General features: G+C 40.1%; 1 protein-coding gene across 5 annotated transcripts in view; it reads right to left on the bottom strand.

Moving 5' to 3' along the window:
* Positions 1 to 636: 636 nt before the first annotated feature.
* hipk2 (homeodomain interacting protein kinase 2) overlaps positions 637 to 20,168 on the bottom strand; it is a 105,277-nt gene continuing 85,745 nt past the window's right edge. Inside the window, exons 6-15 of one of the 5 annotated variants that reach the window (XM_038290969.1) lie at positions 16,229 to 16,413; positions 15,969 to 16,131; positions 12,402 to 12,531; positions 10,767 to 10,888; positions 6,048 to 6,178; positions 3,700 to 3,882; positions 3,272 to 3,589; positions 1,853 to 2,109; positions 1,605 to 1,765; positions 637 to 1,507 (exon numbers count right to left, since the gene is read on the bottom strand). In XM_038290969.1, the coding sequence (XP_038146897.1) occupies positions 1,043 to 1,507; positions 1,605 to 1,765; positions 1,853 to 2,109; positions 3,272 to 3,589; positions 3,700 to 3,882; positions 6,048 to 6,178; positions 10,767 to 10,888; positions 12,402 to 12,531; positions 15,969 to 16,131; positions 16,229 to 16,413 (2,115 nt within the window). In that variant the 3' untranslated portion in view covers positions 637 to 1,042. Of the gene's footprint in view, positions 1,508 to 1,604; positions 1,766 to 1,852; positions 2,110 to 3,271; positions 3,605 to 3,699; positions 3,883 to 6,047; positions 6,179 to 10,766; positions 10,889 to 12,401; positions 12,628 to 15,968; positions 16,132 to 16,228; positions 16,414 to 20,168 lie in introns of all 5 variants that reach the window. The other 4 variants (XM_038290968.1, XM_038290966.1, XM_038290967.1 and 1 more) reach the window with 4 other exon arrangements.

The following is a 20,168-nucleotide window of genomic DNA, read 5'->3' on the forward strand; positions in this document are numbered from 1 at the left end:
CTTTCGGGACCCAAGCCGAGTAAACTGTGTTGGTTAATCTGTAAGGCACTACGAGGGAACGACGATCAACATCTAAAGACTGAGGAGGATCCTGTGGAGATAAACTACACACACACACATGGCTGACAGTAGCAGACACAGACAATCACTTTGTACATGCCTATGTTATTATAACCACTTTGTGCAATCACATTGAAGAGAAAAAAAAGAGAGAAAAACTCTATTGGTATCAAGGGAGTAAAAAAGGAAATAAAAACAGGTGCATACTGCTACATTCTATACACGGGGCCCAGCTAAGACACCTAGATCCAACTGAAGCATCATAAAGGTGGAAAAACCAAAGAAAAAATATCTATAAATACACTAAAAGATTTGTTGTCTTCTGTTGGATAGATTTCCAGGTCCCTCCTCTGCTGGAGAAGGTGGAGTGGGTGGAGTTTCCTCTCTTCGTTTTCTCCCCACACCACAACTGATTTGGAAATACTAAGACAGTTCAAGGCCATCAGTATTGTTTTTTTTTTTCTTTGAAGAGCAGCAGGTTTCCGTATTTCACCTTGTCCCAAATCTTTTGGGTTTTTCAAACTTCCAGTCAATATAACCCCTGTTCATCAGTCACTTCCCACTTATATTAGGCAGGGGGGGGTTTGGGAAACAACAAAAATAAAACAGAAAACCCTTTCCTCGAAAAACACCTGCCGAACGCTTCCCCATTAAACTTACGAGATGTCTCTTTTTCCAAGAAGTAAAGCAAAGAGAAGAAAAGGCAAACAAAAGCTAAAAACTGGCCCTTTTCTGGGGGGAAAAACGTCAAAAGAAGAAAAATTGTAGCCATCTTTCCCTCTAATGACGATATTAGTCATGTTTCTTCCTGTTTCAGTCATTCTTTCTTCAAGTTACCCATGACAGCTTCATAAGGATTGCATGTTCCTCTGTCTCTGTTCATGTCTGAGGTTAAGGAGAGGATGTTGGTGGGATGGAGGAAGCAGCATTGCTGGGTCGGGCCCTCCAGGGTTAGGCCCTTCAGTGTTGGTCCGGCTCGTCTCTAGAGGTAAGGATACTGGTTGACCTTTGTGGGGCTCAGCGGGTATCCAGTGTAGACAGTGGAGGCGGGAGAGGCGCTGATGTAGGCCTGGTGGGCGAACTGGGCCTGGTACTGACTATGGTGCAGGGTGGGTGAGGGAAGTACGCGGTGGCTCACGGTAACAGGGACCTGGTGGACAATGCTGGGAGGGTAGCTCCCGTGCTGCACTGCGTGTCGCGCCGAGCTTTGTGACGCCATCAGGTGGGCCACAGTGCTTGTGGAGCCCAGAGCGGTGGGGGCTGTGTAGGTGTAGAGGTGTGGCTGGCTGGGGAGGTGGGTGGCAGCCAGGTGTGGGTGAACATTGCCAGTGTGGGAGGGGCTGTTGTGATGGAAGGAATATGAGGCTTGGGGCGCGATGTTTGGGGTGATGTAAGCCTGCTGCCGGCGGTGTCCGGCGTTCCGTTCAGCCACCATGTGCTGCTGAGCCTGGAATAAAGTGGGAACCCAGAGATTTCAGATCGAGTCTCAGGGGTTAAAATAATTCTTTAATGCTCATTTTGTATGCATCTAAATCCCTCCTTACCTGGCTAAGATTAAGGGGCTGCTGCTGAAGTGGGTTAGGCCCTGAGCGCTGCTGTCGGTAGGCCACGCCTCCAGCTGCGGCCCCTGGTAGGTTATTATTGCCCAATGTCACTCCATTGGAGGATTTAAACTTGTAGGCAGTATTCTGATGATTCATTAGTTCTGAAATAAATAGTGATAAATGAGTTTACCTGCAAAGAAGACACTTTGATTCTGTTTCCGACTTAGTGTTGCAGGAAGCATCCTTACCTGGCATCAGCCGCTCACAATCATTCGACACCTCACTGTTCTGTGTTTTTAGAGGGGGGATGATGATTGTGCGAGGGTTCCCATTGTTGCAGTTATCCAGGATGGTGTTTTTTGTATCGTAGCTGTTGTTGTTAATGTTGTTGTTGTGGGGTCTTGACTCTAGGTTGTAGGGGCTGTTGTGGCTGGAGCAGTCAGATTCTGGAGAATCATGGACTGTCACACAGCTAATAACATTTTTTCTATGTTTAGAAGATGAGCTGCAGAAAAGAAAGAGAAGACAGCCACTAAGAATACAGCGTATCTGGTTATATGGACATTACTTAGGTCAACAACCTACATCTAGTTCAGATTGGTTAAGCTGCTGTTCACAAATACTCTAAACACTAAAAAACACAATATTGAAGAACTAATCTAATATGAGCCAAAAAATAAAATGATTAATGTCATATGGATCATTTTCAACCAGGCAGTTTGTTCAGACAGAGAACCTACAGAACATGCACAGAAACAGCAGGGGTAACCATATCTATACTGAATTAGTTTTAAAAATATATTTCACAATAAATGGTCATTGTAAACCTTAGAGTAGTAGATTATAGCGCTGAAATTAATAATGAATTTATTCAATCATTTTGTTTAACTAGCATATGTCTACTGGTACAAATAGGAACATTGATTTAAAAAAATAAAACAGCTTCCCCTTTTACTATTTTCCAAAAAGCATTTTAAAAAGAAGGAAAAACAACATCTGATAAGAAAAAAAGGTCATATAAAGGGAAAAAAAATTTAAGTTAATTTAAAAACCCAATGAATTCCTCGATGATTTACAATTGTTTCTTGTTAAATATGCACAAAGAAGCATTTTCGCAGATCCTTCCTTCCAGCAGCTGTTAAACTTTATACCCATCACTGCTCTCAAAGAGCTTAATTAAAGTTTTCACATACATGTTTCTATTGTAGTTTTTTTTAACAAACATCTCTGCTATAATTTGCACAACTCACCTCTGCTGCTGTGGATTTAACTGTCACTTATTTTTAAATAGCCCTTTTATAGATTTTGTAATAGCTGCTCAGTATTTATATGAACAACTTTGGCTGTTACTGTACAGCATTTTTACTCTTTATTCTGTTTTTTATACACTTTTGAGGTTCCATTTTATTGTCAATTATTTAATCTAAAATGCCTTTCACTTTGATGCTGTTGCACAAACATGTCCCCATTGCAGAACAAAAACACATTTCCTTGACTTGTTTTGTATTTTATTCTATTCTATTTTTCCTATTCTATTCATTTTTTCTTAATGTATTCTATTCTCTTATTTTACTATTCTATTCTCTTATTTTACTATTCTATTCAATTTTTTTTAGATTCAACATTTTCTATTGCAATTTAATGCGGAAGCAAAAATCAGAACCGACCCGTTGTTCTGTTTTTGGTCATCCTCCTCGTCTGAGTCGCTGCTGATGGTAATGATGCTGATGGCAGGGCTGGGCGTGTCGGGGATGATGATGGTCTGTCTGGGGCCATGGTGCTGATGGTCACGAGTGGTGCTGGAAGCCTGCTGTGCTTCGTGAGCCCCCCATCCTCCTCCAGCACATCCCTGCGAAGGCAGGTAGTTGGTCCCCGACCCGTTCTGCAGTACGGCGCAGCGAGGGGGCGTGTTCTCTTTCACCCGCTTCGATCGTTGCGGTGACAGTACCACCTGCGAGGATGATACCTCGTAGGTCGACGTGTTCCTGGGAAAAACAGAGCTGGAGGTGAGAGATAAGGACACTAATGCTGAGGATTCAACAGAAATGACTTCATGATGGGGGAGTTTTAAAATCCTTTCTTTTAGAATGAGTACCTGGTCGGCATCTGGTGCTGTTTGGCCTTTTTGGAGGAGGAGTTGTTGTTGGACGATGGCTGCCTCAAGACATGTGCCACGCCTACATTGAGGGTCTGGTTCGATGGGAGTGTGACATGACCAGTCAGCAGGGCTGGCTGCTGCATGATGGGATTATAATGGCTTCCATGGGGATGCGAATTCCTGTAAAATAACAAATTTTAAAAGTTGCCCTCAATTAATTAGAATGTCAATAAAACTCTTCTTTAAAGCTACAGTGTGTAATTTTCAGCGACATCTAACGTCCAGACTGCAGACTGCAGCAACATGAACATCTCCCCCCCACCGCTTCTCCCCCCCAACAGTACGGCGAGCGTTACGGGACAAAATGTCTTCCACGACGTCTGCATCACCTACCTTCTCAAGTGATGAGGTTTGTTTACATAGATAATTTTAATACTGCCATCTATTGTTCAGTACCGTCTCAGTTCATCTCTCTCAACTTGCCGTAGTTACTTTCGAGCGTAATGGGAGATCTCGCAATCGCTAGTTTGTTGGCTCTGCACTGCCGTAGCGCAAAGATGTCTGCCTCCATGGCTGCGAGACCCGCTCCTATGTAATTATAAATAACGAATTCTAAGGCAACGCAAATATTAAGGTTAAGAGGCTGAGCTCGTAGATAATGATAAATAACATAGTTATGTATAATATATTACATTTCTGACTGTATATCCCTGTAATTATTACACACTGTAGCTTTAACAATAGCAAATGATACGTATATTCCAAGTGTTGATTTTTTGTACATTTTATCAGTGTGGTTGGTAGCTAACGAAAACCTAAAATTCTGTTTCCATTCTTAGAAAGTTAACTCATACCAGCATTAAAGGGGTTTTAATCAGTAAATGAACAGCTTACCCATGCATGGCATTGTATTGTACTTGGTCTGGGCTCATTCTACATGAACTAGTGCCTTTTATCGGTGTGACAAGGAGGATATAAGCCTGTGCTTCTGCTGGAGTGTTAAAAAAGCTCCTTTTCAGCTCGTCTGCAGGGTTGGTTCTGGGGTCTCTCCCCTTCCTCAGTACAACATATCATGGTTGCTGACATGGCGGATCAAATTACTAACTGTGGATTCTCCAGTCTAGGCCTTAAGAAAATCGGATTTTGGGACCTTTATTTTTAATATAACAAACAAAAATATACTTTACTCTGAAAAGAGGACTTTGGATCACTATAATATTTTGCTTCTTGTCTCCTTAACTTTGCTTAGATGCCACTGGCCTTGTGTTTGGTTTCCAGTTGGTTCAACACAAGGACTTGTTCAGCTGCAGCCCAGGAACTGGATATATATTTGTTTCTAGACTGGAATTATTTCCCCCTGTTGCTTAAGTACAGTTTTCTGCCATACTTTTCCTTCCACTAAACTTTCTTTAATAAGACTGTTTATAGCATTAGCTATAAGGAGGATATCAATGACTATCTGTTGGAAGGCCTTTCCTATATTCCTGTTAGCTGCTGTATGGATATAATTTGGATGTAATTTTTATTCTGTTTAATAAATTATTTTGTACAGAGTACATGTCAGACTTAATAATACTACTTTAGCGATAGTCAATTTTCTTAAGCTGTACACAATAATAATCAGAATTACCTTAATAAATCCATATTAGTTTGGCATATTTTTAGCAGAATTGCTTTAATTAATAAACTGACAAAATGTGAAATAAGCAAGAAATGGCAGAAGAAGCAGCAGAATCAACATAAAACATTGACAGTGTATAAAGTATTTCACAGTAAACACCAGTAGGTGGTAGCAGTTAGCTTTTCTAAAGAGGCCAAAATGAGAGAAGAGAGTGAGGAGGGAGCAAAAGGGAGGGCAGAGTAGCAGACACCAGCAGCTGCGGAGCGATAGCTCTGCAGAGGAAGTGCGACACTTTCTTGATCTTCTCTCAGAGGACCAAAAAAATGCCACTGGACAGGATGGGAGGGAAACACATGGAGGGGGCTGATGGACAGCCCGGAATTAATCTAAGCATTCATCGCCCCAGCGGCCTTCCATAAATACAGCTATACACCCCCCATGTCCCTGCAGATATCCTGCTTCAATCTATCCTCCTATTCATCAACCTTGCTATGACAGCCTGCAGTCTACATGATGTCTGCATGTGCATACGGTGTACCCTCCATCTCTGAGGTCAGTTTGCTGTTGTTCCAGCACAGGGTCCCATTTGAAGAAATGAATTTGTTGGAGAGGTAAAGTAAGCTGATGCACAATTTTCCACAACCTTTTTCTAAGGTTTTCAATTTCAAAATATTGTGTTGTGTAGAGAAAATACTTTAAAACATGCAAGAAAAAAAGTTTGTACCTCCAGTTAGCGAGAGTCTGCGTGCTGCTCATGGAGTCTGGGATGACGGTGGCATGCTGGACTGAGGTGTGAGTAAGCTGCTGCCACGCTGGAGGCAGCAGGATCTGCTGGGTGCCGCTGGGCCAGGCCTGCTGCAGAGAGAGCACACAGTCGGGCCAAATATATAAAGGTCAGAAAAAGGAGACAGAAACAGAAAAGCTGGCCAAGTAATGTACAGTGTCAGGCAAAAAGTACATGAAATCCATGCAACCCAAAATAGAAATGTATGTTTTTGGGATCTTATGCGATAGACTAAAATAAAACACAAATATTTGGCCTTTATGGAAGAGTGGAACCATCGCAGAAAGAAATTCTTTGAAGTTCTCCTTGCTGTTGGTGCTTTGGTCAGGGAATTAAATCGTTAAAACTTTTTAACCTGCATGTAAAACATATGCGAGATGTAAGACAATCCAATCCACTTTATTTATATAGCACATTTAAACAACTAAATGTTTCCAAAGTGCTGCATACGCAAGCAGGTAAGTATAAAACAATAAATATAAATAAAATTGTTTAAAACAATAAATAGAGTAAAGTTAATAGAAGGCCACAGGGGACCACACAACTTTACACAATGCTAAAAGACAGAGAATAAAAGTGAGTCTTAAGACGAGGTTTAAAACACTCCACGGAGGGATCCGTATACTGAGGGGCAGAGCTTAAGGCCGAAAACTGAGAACGTTCTGTCCCTTCTGGTATTCCGATTTGTCCTAGGAGTCACAAGCTGGAGCTGGCCCTCAGACATCAAAGCGATCAGGGGACGGTAAATTTGGATGAGGTCTGCAATGTACTGAGGTGCCAGTCCATTCAAGGCTTAAAAAAAAAATAAAAAATTTAAATCAATTTTAAACTTAAGAGAGAGCCAGAGCAAAGACGCAAAGATTGGGGTGATGTATTCAGCTATTTTGGCGCCTGTTAAAAGTCGTGCCACAGCGTTCTGGACTAATTGCAAGTCATCAGACAACTTGAAATAAAGCATGCACGACTTGCTCAAAAATATTAAAAGATAAACACGACTTTACTTTGAAAAACACCATTGATCTGTTTATCAAATTTAAAATTGCTGTCTATGATGACGCCAAAGCTGCTGACTTTGGGACACAAATAATTCTGGAGTGATTCCAATATATAACATACACGCCCCCCTAAAATCCCCTCCCCATGTCAAAACACGGTGTGGCAGAATCATGCTATGGGTATCATTCAGCAGAGACAAAATAAAGCTCATCATATTTCAGAAGATAATTGGAGGGAGGTAAAACATTTTAGGAAAAACACTTGCTGGAGGCTCTAGAACCTTAGATATACAGCTACTGTAGAGCTACAGTTTTGCTCAAAGTGAATTGCCCATTCAAAGTCCACATATTTATGCAATAAGAAATATTTGACCGGAGTTTGAAAGTTTCACAGATGCTCCCTTCCAATCTAACTCTAACCTAATTTAAAAAAAGAAGAATGGGTCAATCGAAGGGAGCTGTCCCATTTGAACAGCAACAGGCAAATAACTTCACCATTTTTTTGTTTTTTTGGCATGATATAAATTATCGTTTCTTTTTGAACAGCATTAAACTCAAACCATTGCAGCTGCTTGGCAAATATCCAAAGACGTTTACCAATTTGGAAGAGACATCCATCAACAGAACAGAGTAAGCAAGAGCCTAATAAAGATACCTCAGCTCCTTCCTTCGTATGCTGGTGTACGACCTAGTGAGTGAGAACATGGCAGCTGAGTGTGTGTGATGCCTGCCTGATTATGTGTCTGATTCGTGTCAAATCAACCAGCGCTCTGATTTAATTCCTATTTCTCTTCAGGCCGCTTTGAAAGAGGCTATTATGAATTTTTGATGCTGAACTAGCTGATGAAACCTGCCTCGAGAAGAGCCATGTGTGCCTGAACACGTCTGTGTGCTGCTCTGTGTGTAGCCCTAACAGTTTAATGCAGCTCTATTGATTAGCACTTTAATGTCAGTGCTAATGAATTGTTCCTTTAATACCGTTTATGCATCTATTTACAACACCATCAGTATGAGCTGCAGCACACCAATATTTAAATAGAGAAAACTGCAAAGGAGCACTTCCAATTCTTTACTATGTAGGGATTTCATTGTAATTTATATGCTTCACATCAACATGTTTTTACTGCCAATGATCGCAGTTAACATAAAATGGTTTTATTTATGAAACAAAAACATTGATGTAGAACAACCTGGTTCTGTGTGATACAATTGTTGATTTAGTCAAATCAAGAATAACCTGTTACACTCTAACATTTTTTTTTATCCAAACCCAGAGAATATCACAAAAGAGCCTTTCAGACACCATGAAGTAGGCACCTGTAATTGCACCACAAAATTACTTTGAAAAGCAAAGAACTGCAAGCCTGATGGCAGTGTGATGGTCAGGCGATTAATGAGGATTGATTTTTGAAGGACCCATGTATTTTTCCCTCTGCAGTGTTCAGCTACCAGTTTGTGACCTTAAGCTCACTTGAAGCAGCAGGTCAACGATCTGAAGCAAACCCCATCTGAACAGCTCTGAACAGCCAAAATGAAGTCTCATCAAAACCAGGAGTTCAATCTGATCCAAATGATGAGTTTAAACTGTTTTGTGGGAAAGAGCAGGCAAATATACCTGCACAGCCATGTAAACGACTAATTGTCACTTATCACTGTTCTTAGTGGCAGATGTTGCGGCCAAAGGTGGAACGATCAGATATGAGGTATTTACTCTTTTAAATGGGGCTTTGATACAAATTTTGAGATGGTTTGCAGCCATACATTAATTTATTTACTCACATCATCTGTCTGATGATATAAAACAACAAGGTTGGGCAAAAACCAAACGCAGAAAGACCTGTAGGGTTTTATAGCCTAGAAAGCATTAATGCATCGTTTTTATCTCCACCTTGATCTTTTCTTTTCTTTCTGCATGTGATTGATTGTTTTCAATGTTTTACTTGCACACATTATAACTGTAACAGTATGTGTGCTAACCGGTGGATATGTGTTTGTCTTTGAGGCGGGCTGCAAAGGGCTTAGGGTCATCTGTGCTTTTATATGACTGCTTTGTCTCAGCTATAATGACTGACATCTCTAATGGAACATTCTGGAGCTAGAGACAGTTTTTATATCTCAGACCACATCCAGGTCCTTTTATCAACATGCCATTAAGAGACTCTTATACGTCCAGCATGTCTCCTGCTCGCTCTATCTCCATTTCTGCCTCTTTGCATGCTTTTCTCCCAATGGGTCTGCGTTGTGTAACCAGCCTGTCTGCCCTGAAATGGTAACCCAGTTGAGAGGTTGTTTTCTTTCTTCTTAGTGCCTACCATCACTATCAGCAGCACTCCACCTCCCACCCCGACCCATACTGCCTGGGTGAAAACCCTTTGTCACCTCAGGGGCTTTCAAAGCCCAAGCTCTCACTCCCCAATTGTTTCCACATTTTCTGCATTCCTGCTCCAGATAAAGGTCCCACTGGTTTTCCTGCCTCCCGGCTCGGAGCCTGTCCCCCCCCAGCCAACCTTCGCTGCACCCATTGCTGCACAGCGAGACGCTGGAAACTAACCTTGGCTTGGTCCAAGGTTCAAGGGGAAGAGCAAACAGTATGTGGATGGAGTCACAGGTGGTGAGAACAGAACCAAGCGGCACGTACAGCGTGGCCATGCCTGCAAGACCTCCAACAGTAGAGGAATAAACACACTCACCACACACCCAGTTATTAGGTGTTCTGTTCGCTGGCCTGTAAAAACCATCTGCTTCAGTTAACTACTGCCTGTCTTTGTTTAACATGTATGCACACAGAAGAGACAAGCAACATCCGCAAGGCACAGAGAAAGAGCAAGACTGTCACAAAGTTATTGCAACTTGATATTATTAATTTCTTTGAAAATAGAAAATATTTGGTTTTAATCGGTTGTACACCCAGATCTGAAGATGTTACGATTTTTGTGGTCCGGGAATGCTTAGATGAAGCATTCCCTGACCTCTGGAGATCCTCCCGGGCTTGTAATTTGGAGCGCCTGACTTGGAAGCAGCCATGGAACTAATCATCGTTTGGTATCTGACAGATTAACCCGCCATAGAAACATATGCATGTGCACACACATGCACATGGAGCTTTGCTCCTTGCATGCTTGCCTACTGGATGATTAACTGGAGATAAGGGAACCATTCAAACTCCCAGGATTCTCACAGATATTTAAAGCCTGCATGGAAATTTCCATAGGGAGAGAGATCCAGAGTGGCAATGGAAGTTTTCTACACTTGTGTGTGCAAGAGGGTGTGATGCACAGTCACTTTCAGCAACGTGCAGCCAGAGTATATCAGCAGCTAAAACTCTGGCCCCCGATGAGCTTTCAAGACCTTTCTAGTGTGAGGAGCTGCTGCATCTGAAAGCATCAGAGCGTGGCAGCCTGCATTCAGGATAGCTAGGGCCATGGGGGGTTGTGATGCACAGGGAAGTTGGCCTAAATGCACTCAAGAATAAAACAGCAACCGGCAGGGGCAGTGTCCTCAGCATGGAGTGATTTCCATTCCTCATGCACAGATTCTGCTCTTGTGGAAAAAATAAGGAAACTAGAACTGAATGTGACTGGATGTCATGAAGTTCAAAGTCTGGAGGTATACCTGACCCGCAAAAGTTGTTAACGCTTAAATCTGAATCTGAGTTTTTTCCTACCTGTGTGAGGAGGCCAGGTTGAATCTGCAGAGGCTGGGCACCGGGGGCTTGCGTCACTATAGGAACAGCATTCTCCATCCTCACAGAGTAACTGGTGTGCTTGGAAGGGGATGCCTGCAAACCTGTGCATATGTCAAAGACATTTGAAAAATTATCATTTTGCATAACAGGGAATCAAAGAATACCTTCCTAACATAAATATACAGTATCCCAAAATTCATGATTACAACTCATAGAGTTCATAAAATTAATCAATAAAATAAAAATAAATAGAAGTGTAATTAAAAAATATGTTAATTTACAAGCAGTGTTTAGAGCGCTAATTCTGATCTTGACACAGTTACCTTTGGGAACTATGACTCAGAGCCAATAAAATTCATTCTCATCAAATATTTACTCTGCGTGAACCTCAAAACTCTTGAAGGTGCGTAGCTTTGCAGTCCTCTGCAGGCTGCGGTCATCTGTGTTTCTTCTGAAACCTTTTTCTAACACAATTTTTTCCTCTGCTGAACTTTCCATTAATCTGCTTGGGTTCTGCACTCGGAACTGCCAGTTCATTAATTATGACATTATTCTTCTATTGGATGGTGTCAGTGACTGGTTGATGGATGACTCTCAAATCAGCAGTCTTGCACATGTGTGTGTAGAGATACTGAAAATGTATTGAACTAAATGTTTGAAACACGATGTTGGGAAATGATTTACTTCCTTATATACTTTATTTAATTTTACTCATTTCTTTTTTTTTTACACCTCAATGTTTTAATTAGTATAAAATGCAGTTTTCAAATGATGACTTAATTTTTTGAGGGAAAAATCTGCCTAGTCTAACGTGGGCCCCAAACAAAATAAAAATTTTTTTTTTTATTTTGAGGGATTTTCAGTGATAACTATCACAACTTATAACAACATCTTAATCAGATTTAGGTAAGGCATATGCCTATGCCACTCCAAAATCTGTCCCCAAAAACACCAGATGTCATTTAGACGTTTTTTTTTTAGGCTTAATCTTGTCTGTGTTTGGTTGGTCTGATTGTCCCAGTTTAGTCCAATAAAAGACATTGAAAAGACGTTGCAAATCAACTATCTGAAACTTTTTTCACTTTTCAACCAAATATAAACGTCGTCTAGACGTAAATCATCACTTTTCAACCTATTTTTGCTTGGTGGGATTATAAATATATATATTTTAAATTTATATGTATAAGAGCAGTTTTCCTTAACATCATCGTCCAGCTGCATAATTCAGTAATGCCAGAGTTAACAGACTTATTTGTAATCTATTTTTAATATCTTTAGGTCCAGACAAGAATGATGATGATGAACTAATTTTTCTATTTAAAGGTTTTCTTGATTCTACATGGACTTTAGTTCCCAGTTGTTTATACTGTTTGTAGAGTTCAGTAATTTGTTTTCAAATGATTCAGGCATGGTTTTAATCAGTGTTATATGTTAAACAATCAAATGATATTCCTGGAATTTATGTATTTACTTAGGTTCAAAAAATGTAAGCTTAACAAAAATATATATGTTTACGTTTTTGAAGATCTGAATTAAATATCTTTTAACAGCTTTTCAAACTCTCCTAATCCATCTGTTAGTACTGATAAATATCATTTTTTAGGGCCTTCTTACCTTGGAATCCTGGTGGGCACACTATGAGAGCCTGCTGGAAGGGGTCAGGCCGAGCGGCGCAGAGCTGCGGCGCACCGGGCTGCAGGGGCATGCTCCTTTGGGTCACAGCCGCCATGGACGCAGCAGAAGGCTGGTAGAGTGCAGATTGGTAGTTTAGTATGGAGACATCGGGACTTGCAAAGGAAAGGGTGGCATTGTTGGTGGAGGAGGGAGCCAGGTTGGTGGCCTAAAGGAATGGTGGGACCAAAATAAAAGTCATGAAGGTGGAGGTACTGATGGAGATGACAGGGAGGTGGTTTGGGAGATAATAAAAAAGAAATCCAAAGGAAGAATGTTGGCAGTGGGAGATGAATCTGAATAGTTTCAAAATATGCAAAGTGCTGATTTGGCTAATAAGATGAGGAAAGAAAAAAGAATGGAAATGTAATCAATGTCACAGTTGGATGAATAATAACTCATCGACAATGGGTTATATTACAGTGCATGCAAACATGCTGCTTTTGTTTAAAGATGTAAGTCAAATGATTGTAAAAAGCAAGAACGTGTTGCACATATTGAAATTCTTCTCTTATGGAATTGGAAGAAAACAGAATAGAAAATATTTCATACATCCCCAAAGGGGCGAGCAAAAATATCAACATCAAATTAATCAAATAATGAAAACAAGAACCAAATTATTCACTCAGGATCAAAAACATGCATACTCATCTTTCATGTTGCAGGGAAACTAAGGGCATTTGAGATATCTACAAAATTCTTGGTTACTTCTGTCTCAATGTCTGAACACTGCTTCTATCAGAAGTGGTAGATTTTCTTTGAATAAGTTAAATATGCTTTATTTTTAAGTTTGAGGATTAAGTTAAGATGTTTTTCGTTTGTTATCCATTTAATATAGAAGCACGCTTTTCTAGACTGGATGTACAGCATGCCGGGCGTTATAAACCTCTTAGAGTATCCATTTGTGTCTACATTTCAATCATCCTACTCAAACCATCTTCAAATCAATTAACACATTCAAGAGAAACCAAGAAAAGAGCATGTCTGAAGCTGACACTGTAAGATACAGGAAAGGGAAGCCAATTTAACACCAGAATAAACTAAAGGTTAACATCCCTGAACCCTGACATGGTCAGCTGATTTGCCTCAGTCAAGGTGGGGGCAAAACATGCTACCAGGGATACTTTTGCCCCCAAACTAGGTGACAAAAAACATTTGGATATTCAAGGGAATAAGGGGTGGTGGCCTAGTGGTTAGGGCATAGAGCTTGGAATCCTGAGGTTCAATTGTCCTAAAAGTAGATCTATTTGGGTTTTATAATAGATAAAGCTGGTTTATAATAAACATCTGAAATAGCTTCTCCTCAACCCAATTTGAAATGTGTGTTCATGTCAGAAAACTACTGGATTTAAATAAACTTGACTAATTTTGACAGCAAAAAAGTGTCAAATATGAAGCCAGAATCATTCCAGATGGTTTCTGATTTGGAAGTTTGAAATTTTTTTTACAGCAAATAATTGGGTATAAACATCACTGAAGTTCCATATTGTTTTCTCAATCCACCTGGAAAAAAACATCTGTTGAAACAGGTCATCAGATGAATGCCAAAGTGGAAAAAATATGCTAATAATATGTTTGTGTAAAAGTTTAATCCCTGTTTTATTCACAAACCTCAGGGAAGCAGAATTCCAACTTAAATGTGACCAGGATCTAAAAATGTAGCTTAAGGCTAAGCTATATTTATTCTGCATTTTAAACTATTACACAAGCAGTGTTAAATGGAATTGCACATTTCGTAAATCACATGCAGCATGTTCTCTACGCAGTTCCTAAATCATCCACGTCTGACAGGAAGTCTTTTTTATCCAAGTGATATTGCATAATTATCTAATTTTAGATAACTTCTTCACACCTTATGCATTAGATGTGTGGAGGAATAAGGTTAGGGTAAAAAAGAAAACATGCGTGTTTATTTATTTTTAAGCTAAGATGTGCTACCAAGGGACATATGTTTGCATTAGGTGTGCATAAGAGCAGAATCATAATACATAGACTGTGCTTTCGCTTTACTCTCTTTAGTGAGAGGGATGAAAATTAGGAAGAGGAGTCATAATGGATATCTCTATGTGACATTAAAAACAGGCAGAAGCAGGAAAAAGAGAGAAATGATTTGAGATTAATAAATCGGTAACCATTCTAGTTAACTGCCCAGAGAGCCAGACGCAGAAAAGACAAGCAGGAGGAAATTCATTTAAATCAAAAGCAGGATGACTCCTTTTTTTTTTTTCTTTTTTGGTTGCATGTAATTCCATGCAAGCTCATTCAAGCTGGCGGGGCCGAATCCTGTTTTCTGGTGCGGTGATAGATGGGAGTGAGTAGGATTTGTAACTATGCACAGTGTGGTAAACAGTGTAACAAGACACTCTCTGATTCCTGCACAAGCCAAAAGTCAGCAGTTTGGATTCACAGACTATGTGGAAACAAAGTGGTAAAGCACCACAGGCTCAAGCCAGAGAAACGGGAGGGAAGAAGAGGAGACAGCGGCGAGAGGAAGCCTGGTGAAGGGGCTCTTAAGGCCCTGAAAGCCCAAGGATGCTGGGCAAGCAGGAAGTGGGGCTTGTCATGTGTGTGATCAGCACTTTATCACAATCCCACAGGCCCTGAGCCACAGACACAAATTCTGGGGACAAAGATATCCATGCACCAAAACAGAAAGAGAGGCTATACTAGAAAAATGGCAAACAGGGGGAATAGATTAATAAAAACATAATGAGAGCAGAAACAGCTCATTTCTGGCAGTAAAGTTAACAAACTTCTGACTAAACCAGCTTGTTGCCTTTGATCTGATTTTGTTTTAAATAATTTTGAGTCGCATACAACCACAAACTGCAATGCATTTTATGTGACAGATCAACAAAGAACATGTTTTTACATTCATAACCCTAAGTCCAACTGTGGGCAACTGACTCTCAGTGTAGGGGCTGAATAAATACAGCTGGGCTGGAATGTTTACACACCCTTCCATTAAAGACAGAAAAAATCAGCTGGCAGTAAAAAAAAAATAAATTAACAAAAGAAATAATAATAATAAAAAAAAATGGAAATCATGATATAGATTTGGAATATACAGTATATATGTACACATTAATAAATAAATTACATTAGTAGTGTGAATTTATTATTTCCTTTAATGGTAGGGTCTGTAAACTTTCAAGCACAACCGTATGTACGACAAACTATTCCAATATCTTTCTTGGAAAAATTTTTTAAAAACTTGTTTTGCTTTCCTTTTGCTTCACAAATGTGAAATAACTCTAAGGTGGTAAAATATGGAGAGTAATATCGGGGAAAGATAAGATCTCTCACTTTTGTTTTTCCAAATCCTTTAAAATATGTTTTTTTTTCTCTGCGGATTCATTAAAAATAAATTTCAACTGACAGCCTTTTGCAGGGCGCTGTGCTAATAATGTAAGTAAAACCTTAAAGAGAGAAAAGACAACAAAAGGCAACCATTGAGCACATTTCTACCCATCGATCCGACTCCACAGAGACATAACTTTTCACTCTCACCTGACTGTGCACAGTGTTCAGCTGGTTGTTGAAGGTCATGGTGAGGTTGGTGGAGGTGCTGGGGGCCACATGGGTGATAAAGGGCGTTTTGCTCTGGTTGACTGTATCATACATGTTGACACGACGTTTGCAGATCTCCATGTTTTGGAAGCATGACTTTACACTGCAAAGACGGGAGATGGGAAAACAGTAGTAAACCAATGTGACTTAAACAGCAGAAGTGGTATCAAGAGACATACAAAGGTCTTTGGAGCACATACTGTGTGCTGTGAGGGAAATCAAGGAGATGTGACATGGTAACGAAGGGGTGGTTAAGTGTTTCGATGGGGGTGATCCTCTTGTCAACGTCAATGGTTAGCATCTTGGTCAACAGGTCGATGAACTCCCTCCGGTCAGCCTTTTCTGCCAGCATGTCGCTCCCCTCAAGATCCGATGTCATGTTTACCTGAAAACAGAAAGCAAACACACACTTTATTACCGAGGTTTATTTTATTTAGTCCTTTCAAACCAGGAAGTACAGGCTTTCAAGTTATAATGTACAAGCTTAACATTTACCGTTAGCATTCAAATAAACAAATAAAGCTTTAACATTCACATTAAAATACAAAAATAGAATAGTTGCAACAGACATATTTAGAAAAGGTTCAAACTCACCCAGTGAGACAAAAGAGGAGCACAAATCAGATAAAGTCTTTTTATGTTGTTAAGAACCCACTCAAATGAGAATAATGTTTACCAAGCATAGTTAAAATCCAATGTAAACCAATGCTGTTTCCCCATTAAGCCTAATAATGACCAAGAGACCCAAGTATAAACTACACAGTGATGCATTCAATACAAAAAAAATACAATTAGTTAATAATACCTATAATATAGACAGAAAAGTGCTGAGGCATACAGATAAAAAAGCAAAATCGAGAATGAATAAAAGAGGTAAGAAAGGAAGCCACTGCTAAATATCATCCACCTAAACACCTAAGTATTTGTAGGATTATATGATTGCACTATTTCTGATATGGAAGCAATCTTAAAAAAACAATACTAGCCCACCTCAGAGAAAAATCTGCTTTGTGAACTAAGGCATCATCTGCATAAAGGTGTAGATGATGCCTTTTGATTATATCATTATACCATGTGGATGCTAAGGGGTCATGTCACAGAAACCGCCTTTGGTCTGAACGTTTTTGCTGAGGAATGGAAACTTAATCAGCTTTACTAAGTATGGTTAAGATCTTTAAATTGAACTCAGATTAATCAGAAAATACATCAGAAGCTTCTAGAAAGCAAATGTCAGTTGTTCATTTAGGCTTTAAAGAAGTGTGCATTGACATAACAGGAAGCTTAATGTAGTAAGCAATGGCTACTCTGATTGTTCCTTTTAAAGGGTTACATTTTCTCCTGTCATGGAGCATTTATCAATTGGGAAACATTAATAATCTTTGTAAGACAACATTAAATACTCATAGGTACTAGGCTTAGCTAAAATAACTGCATTGACTATTTAATCATATAATATAAGCTGCTAAAGACACTTAAGAAGCCAACTTTGTATAATTATGTTTCAGTTTAATAACCAAATAAATGTTTAACTGTAGATGTTTGTAACCCCAACTGTGGCCGAAATGCAAATAACGATGACAACAGAGTTACTTTCAGCTAAATTTAGTTAAAGCTGAAGTCTGTAAGTTTTTAAAAATCACTTTTTTGTCATATTGGCTAAAACTGTCCCTATGCCCAGACAGCAGTACATGTGATATGTAACCTGTGAAAAAAACTGCTTCAATTGGTCCCGCCTACTGCCTGTATTGCAATCTGGAAAGAATATTTCGGGACGAGACAAAACAACCAATCACAGCCAGAGGAGCGTCTGATGGAGTGTCAATCACAGCTCACACACGCTGAATCCCGCCCCCTACCTCTCACCGCTGAACCTGCCGCTGCCGCCCGGCTGCTGCAGTCAGGAGGACGCGCGTGGAAGTCATGGCGGAGCGACAGCCACCAGCGAAAGAGAAACTGCCCTTACTGCCCCTGCCGACAACTGCTTACACAGCAAAGACTTCAAAAAAGAAGATGTCAACGGAAGAGCTGCCTCGTAAGCTGCTTGGACGCTTCTGGTCGCATGCGGTAGCCGCGCAGATGCTGTGAGAGGGGTGGAGCTTGGAGGTGGGGCATGAGTGAAGCAGAGAGGGTGGGGGAGTGGCGTGAAACCTGTTTTTCTTCAAATTTTCAGTCGAAGTCTGCTCTCTTCTCAATGTTACAGACTGCAGCTTTAAATAACAGCTTTTTTTAATGTAAAGGTGTAATTAGATGTTGTTCTGTAGAATTTTTTGACTTAGTTGTTGTATAGCTGTGGGTGATAGCATCTTCTATAGAGGTCTGCCTTACTGTACACTGGATCTGGAGGCTTTGTCAGAAGACATTCAGTTGGTGTTTCACAGTCATCTGAAAAGGATGCTCACTGTTGTCCTTCATTTTATGGAGAATTCTTCTTGGTAAAATTAGCTCCAGGCTTTCTAGAGGAGTTTCCAGAAAAGAGCCAGCTCTCTTTATTCGTTAGTTAAACTTCTCAAAGCCATTTGCTCTGATTCTGCTATCCCAACAGATGATGGCTGAAGAGGTGGCACTCCCCACAGATGTACAGAAGCTATTATGCATCTTGCTGAAAACGCAGAAGGACCTTAACTCAGCTCAAAAATTTTATTCTGCTCTACCTTCTCATAAATGCCTTCATATTTATGTCTCTCATGGAGTCTGTTGAACATGTAAAGACTGAGGTATTTATCCTCCTCCACTACCTCAGCTTCTTCTTCCATGATGGTAATAGCATTTTGACATTTTCCTGTTTGTTCTAAAATCTACTATCCTCTCCCTTGTTTTTTTAACATTTAGGATCAGATGACTGTCACCATGTCACAAAACACTTCACCAACTCCCTGTACAACAACTTCAGAGTCATCTGAGTATTTTGCTGATCACAGGATTCTACCTCGTACAGAAAGTTGGAGGTGTGCAGACTACAAAGGAATATTGAGAATACGGTCCCCTGTAGCATGCCTGATTACCTAAAGCTAAGTTAAGGGAATTTTCCTTTTACCTAAAAGGGTTTGAAGCAGATTTTACTCATTTCAAATATATAAAAAAGGCTGAATATCTTGTGATCTTCGACATTACATTTTTAACCGAGCAAAAAAGAACTTGAATCTGTTTTACTAAGGTGTAATGGAGATATCCTTTCAGTTTATTAATGAAGATGGTTTAATATTTAAATACTGTAGGCTAAAACATTTATTTATTTATTTTTACCATCAATAACTCTTGATGTCAGTTCTAAAATGTCAGTATCTGGAGGTCAGCATTTTATAAAATCTGTAAACATAAATTGGCCTCAAAATATCTATTATCTCTAGATTCATACATTTCCTAAATGCATGATTCATGATATCAGAAAGATCTCGACCACATAATTTCCCCAAGAAGGAGTCTAATAATAAACAGAAGGTCTCATAAATTAAGGGTCTCAGAGCTGAGCGATAACCTTGTACTTCAGTGGGATTATAAACATTTGCACTGATATTCATAGCAGCAGATGAAAAAAAATGTCCTGAAACCTCCAATGAGAATATTCTCTCCTCCAAAGATGTAAAAACAAACAAAAAGGAGGAACTCGATAAACACAGCCACTGGCTGTCAGTAAAAAGGCTTTCCACACAGGACATCAGTTTGTGAGCAGCTCTGAAAAAGCTGACACAGCATCTTAATGTAAATTTGTTCTAAGGAAATTCTGGGAAGCTGTCTTGAAACATCAAGCTGCTTCCGCTGTAATAAACACTGTGGCCCAGGCAGCGGGTAAATACTTGGCAAGGCAACCCATTTCTGCTTTAACCAAGACACATAAGCAAAGATTGATTTGGTATTTAAGGCACTAATTCTGATTCTGAAGGCTTTTTTTTAGTGTTGTCGTGTCTGGTGTGGTATGAAGAAAAGGGGACCAAGGTCACGATGCAGCAACTCAGGCGGCCAGGGAGCGAGCAGGCTGTCAGGCAGAGCGAGGACCAGGACTGTGGCAACAGACAGGCAGCCTTGTTTATTGTGACTGCTCTGCCGGTGGAAGCAGCCTTGTTTTTCATAAAGACGCAGCGCTTATCTGTGAGCCTGCTCCAGGGTCTATCAGATGTGCTGCCAGTCAACACGGCAAATCTG

This window comes from Cyprinodon tularosa, unplaced genomic scaffold (genome assembly GCF_016077235.1).
Source record: "Cyprinodon tularosa strain WSP-4 unplaced genomic scaffold, ASM1607723v1 ctg290, whole genome shotgun sequence".
Classification (NCBI taxonomy): domain Eukaryota; kingdom Metazoa; phylum Chordata; class Actinopteri; order Cyprinodontiformes; family Cyprinodontidae; genus Cyprinodon; species Cyprinodon tularosa.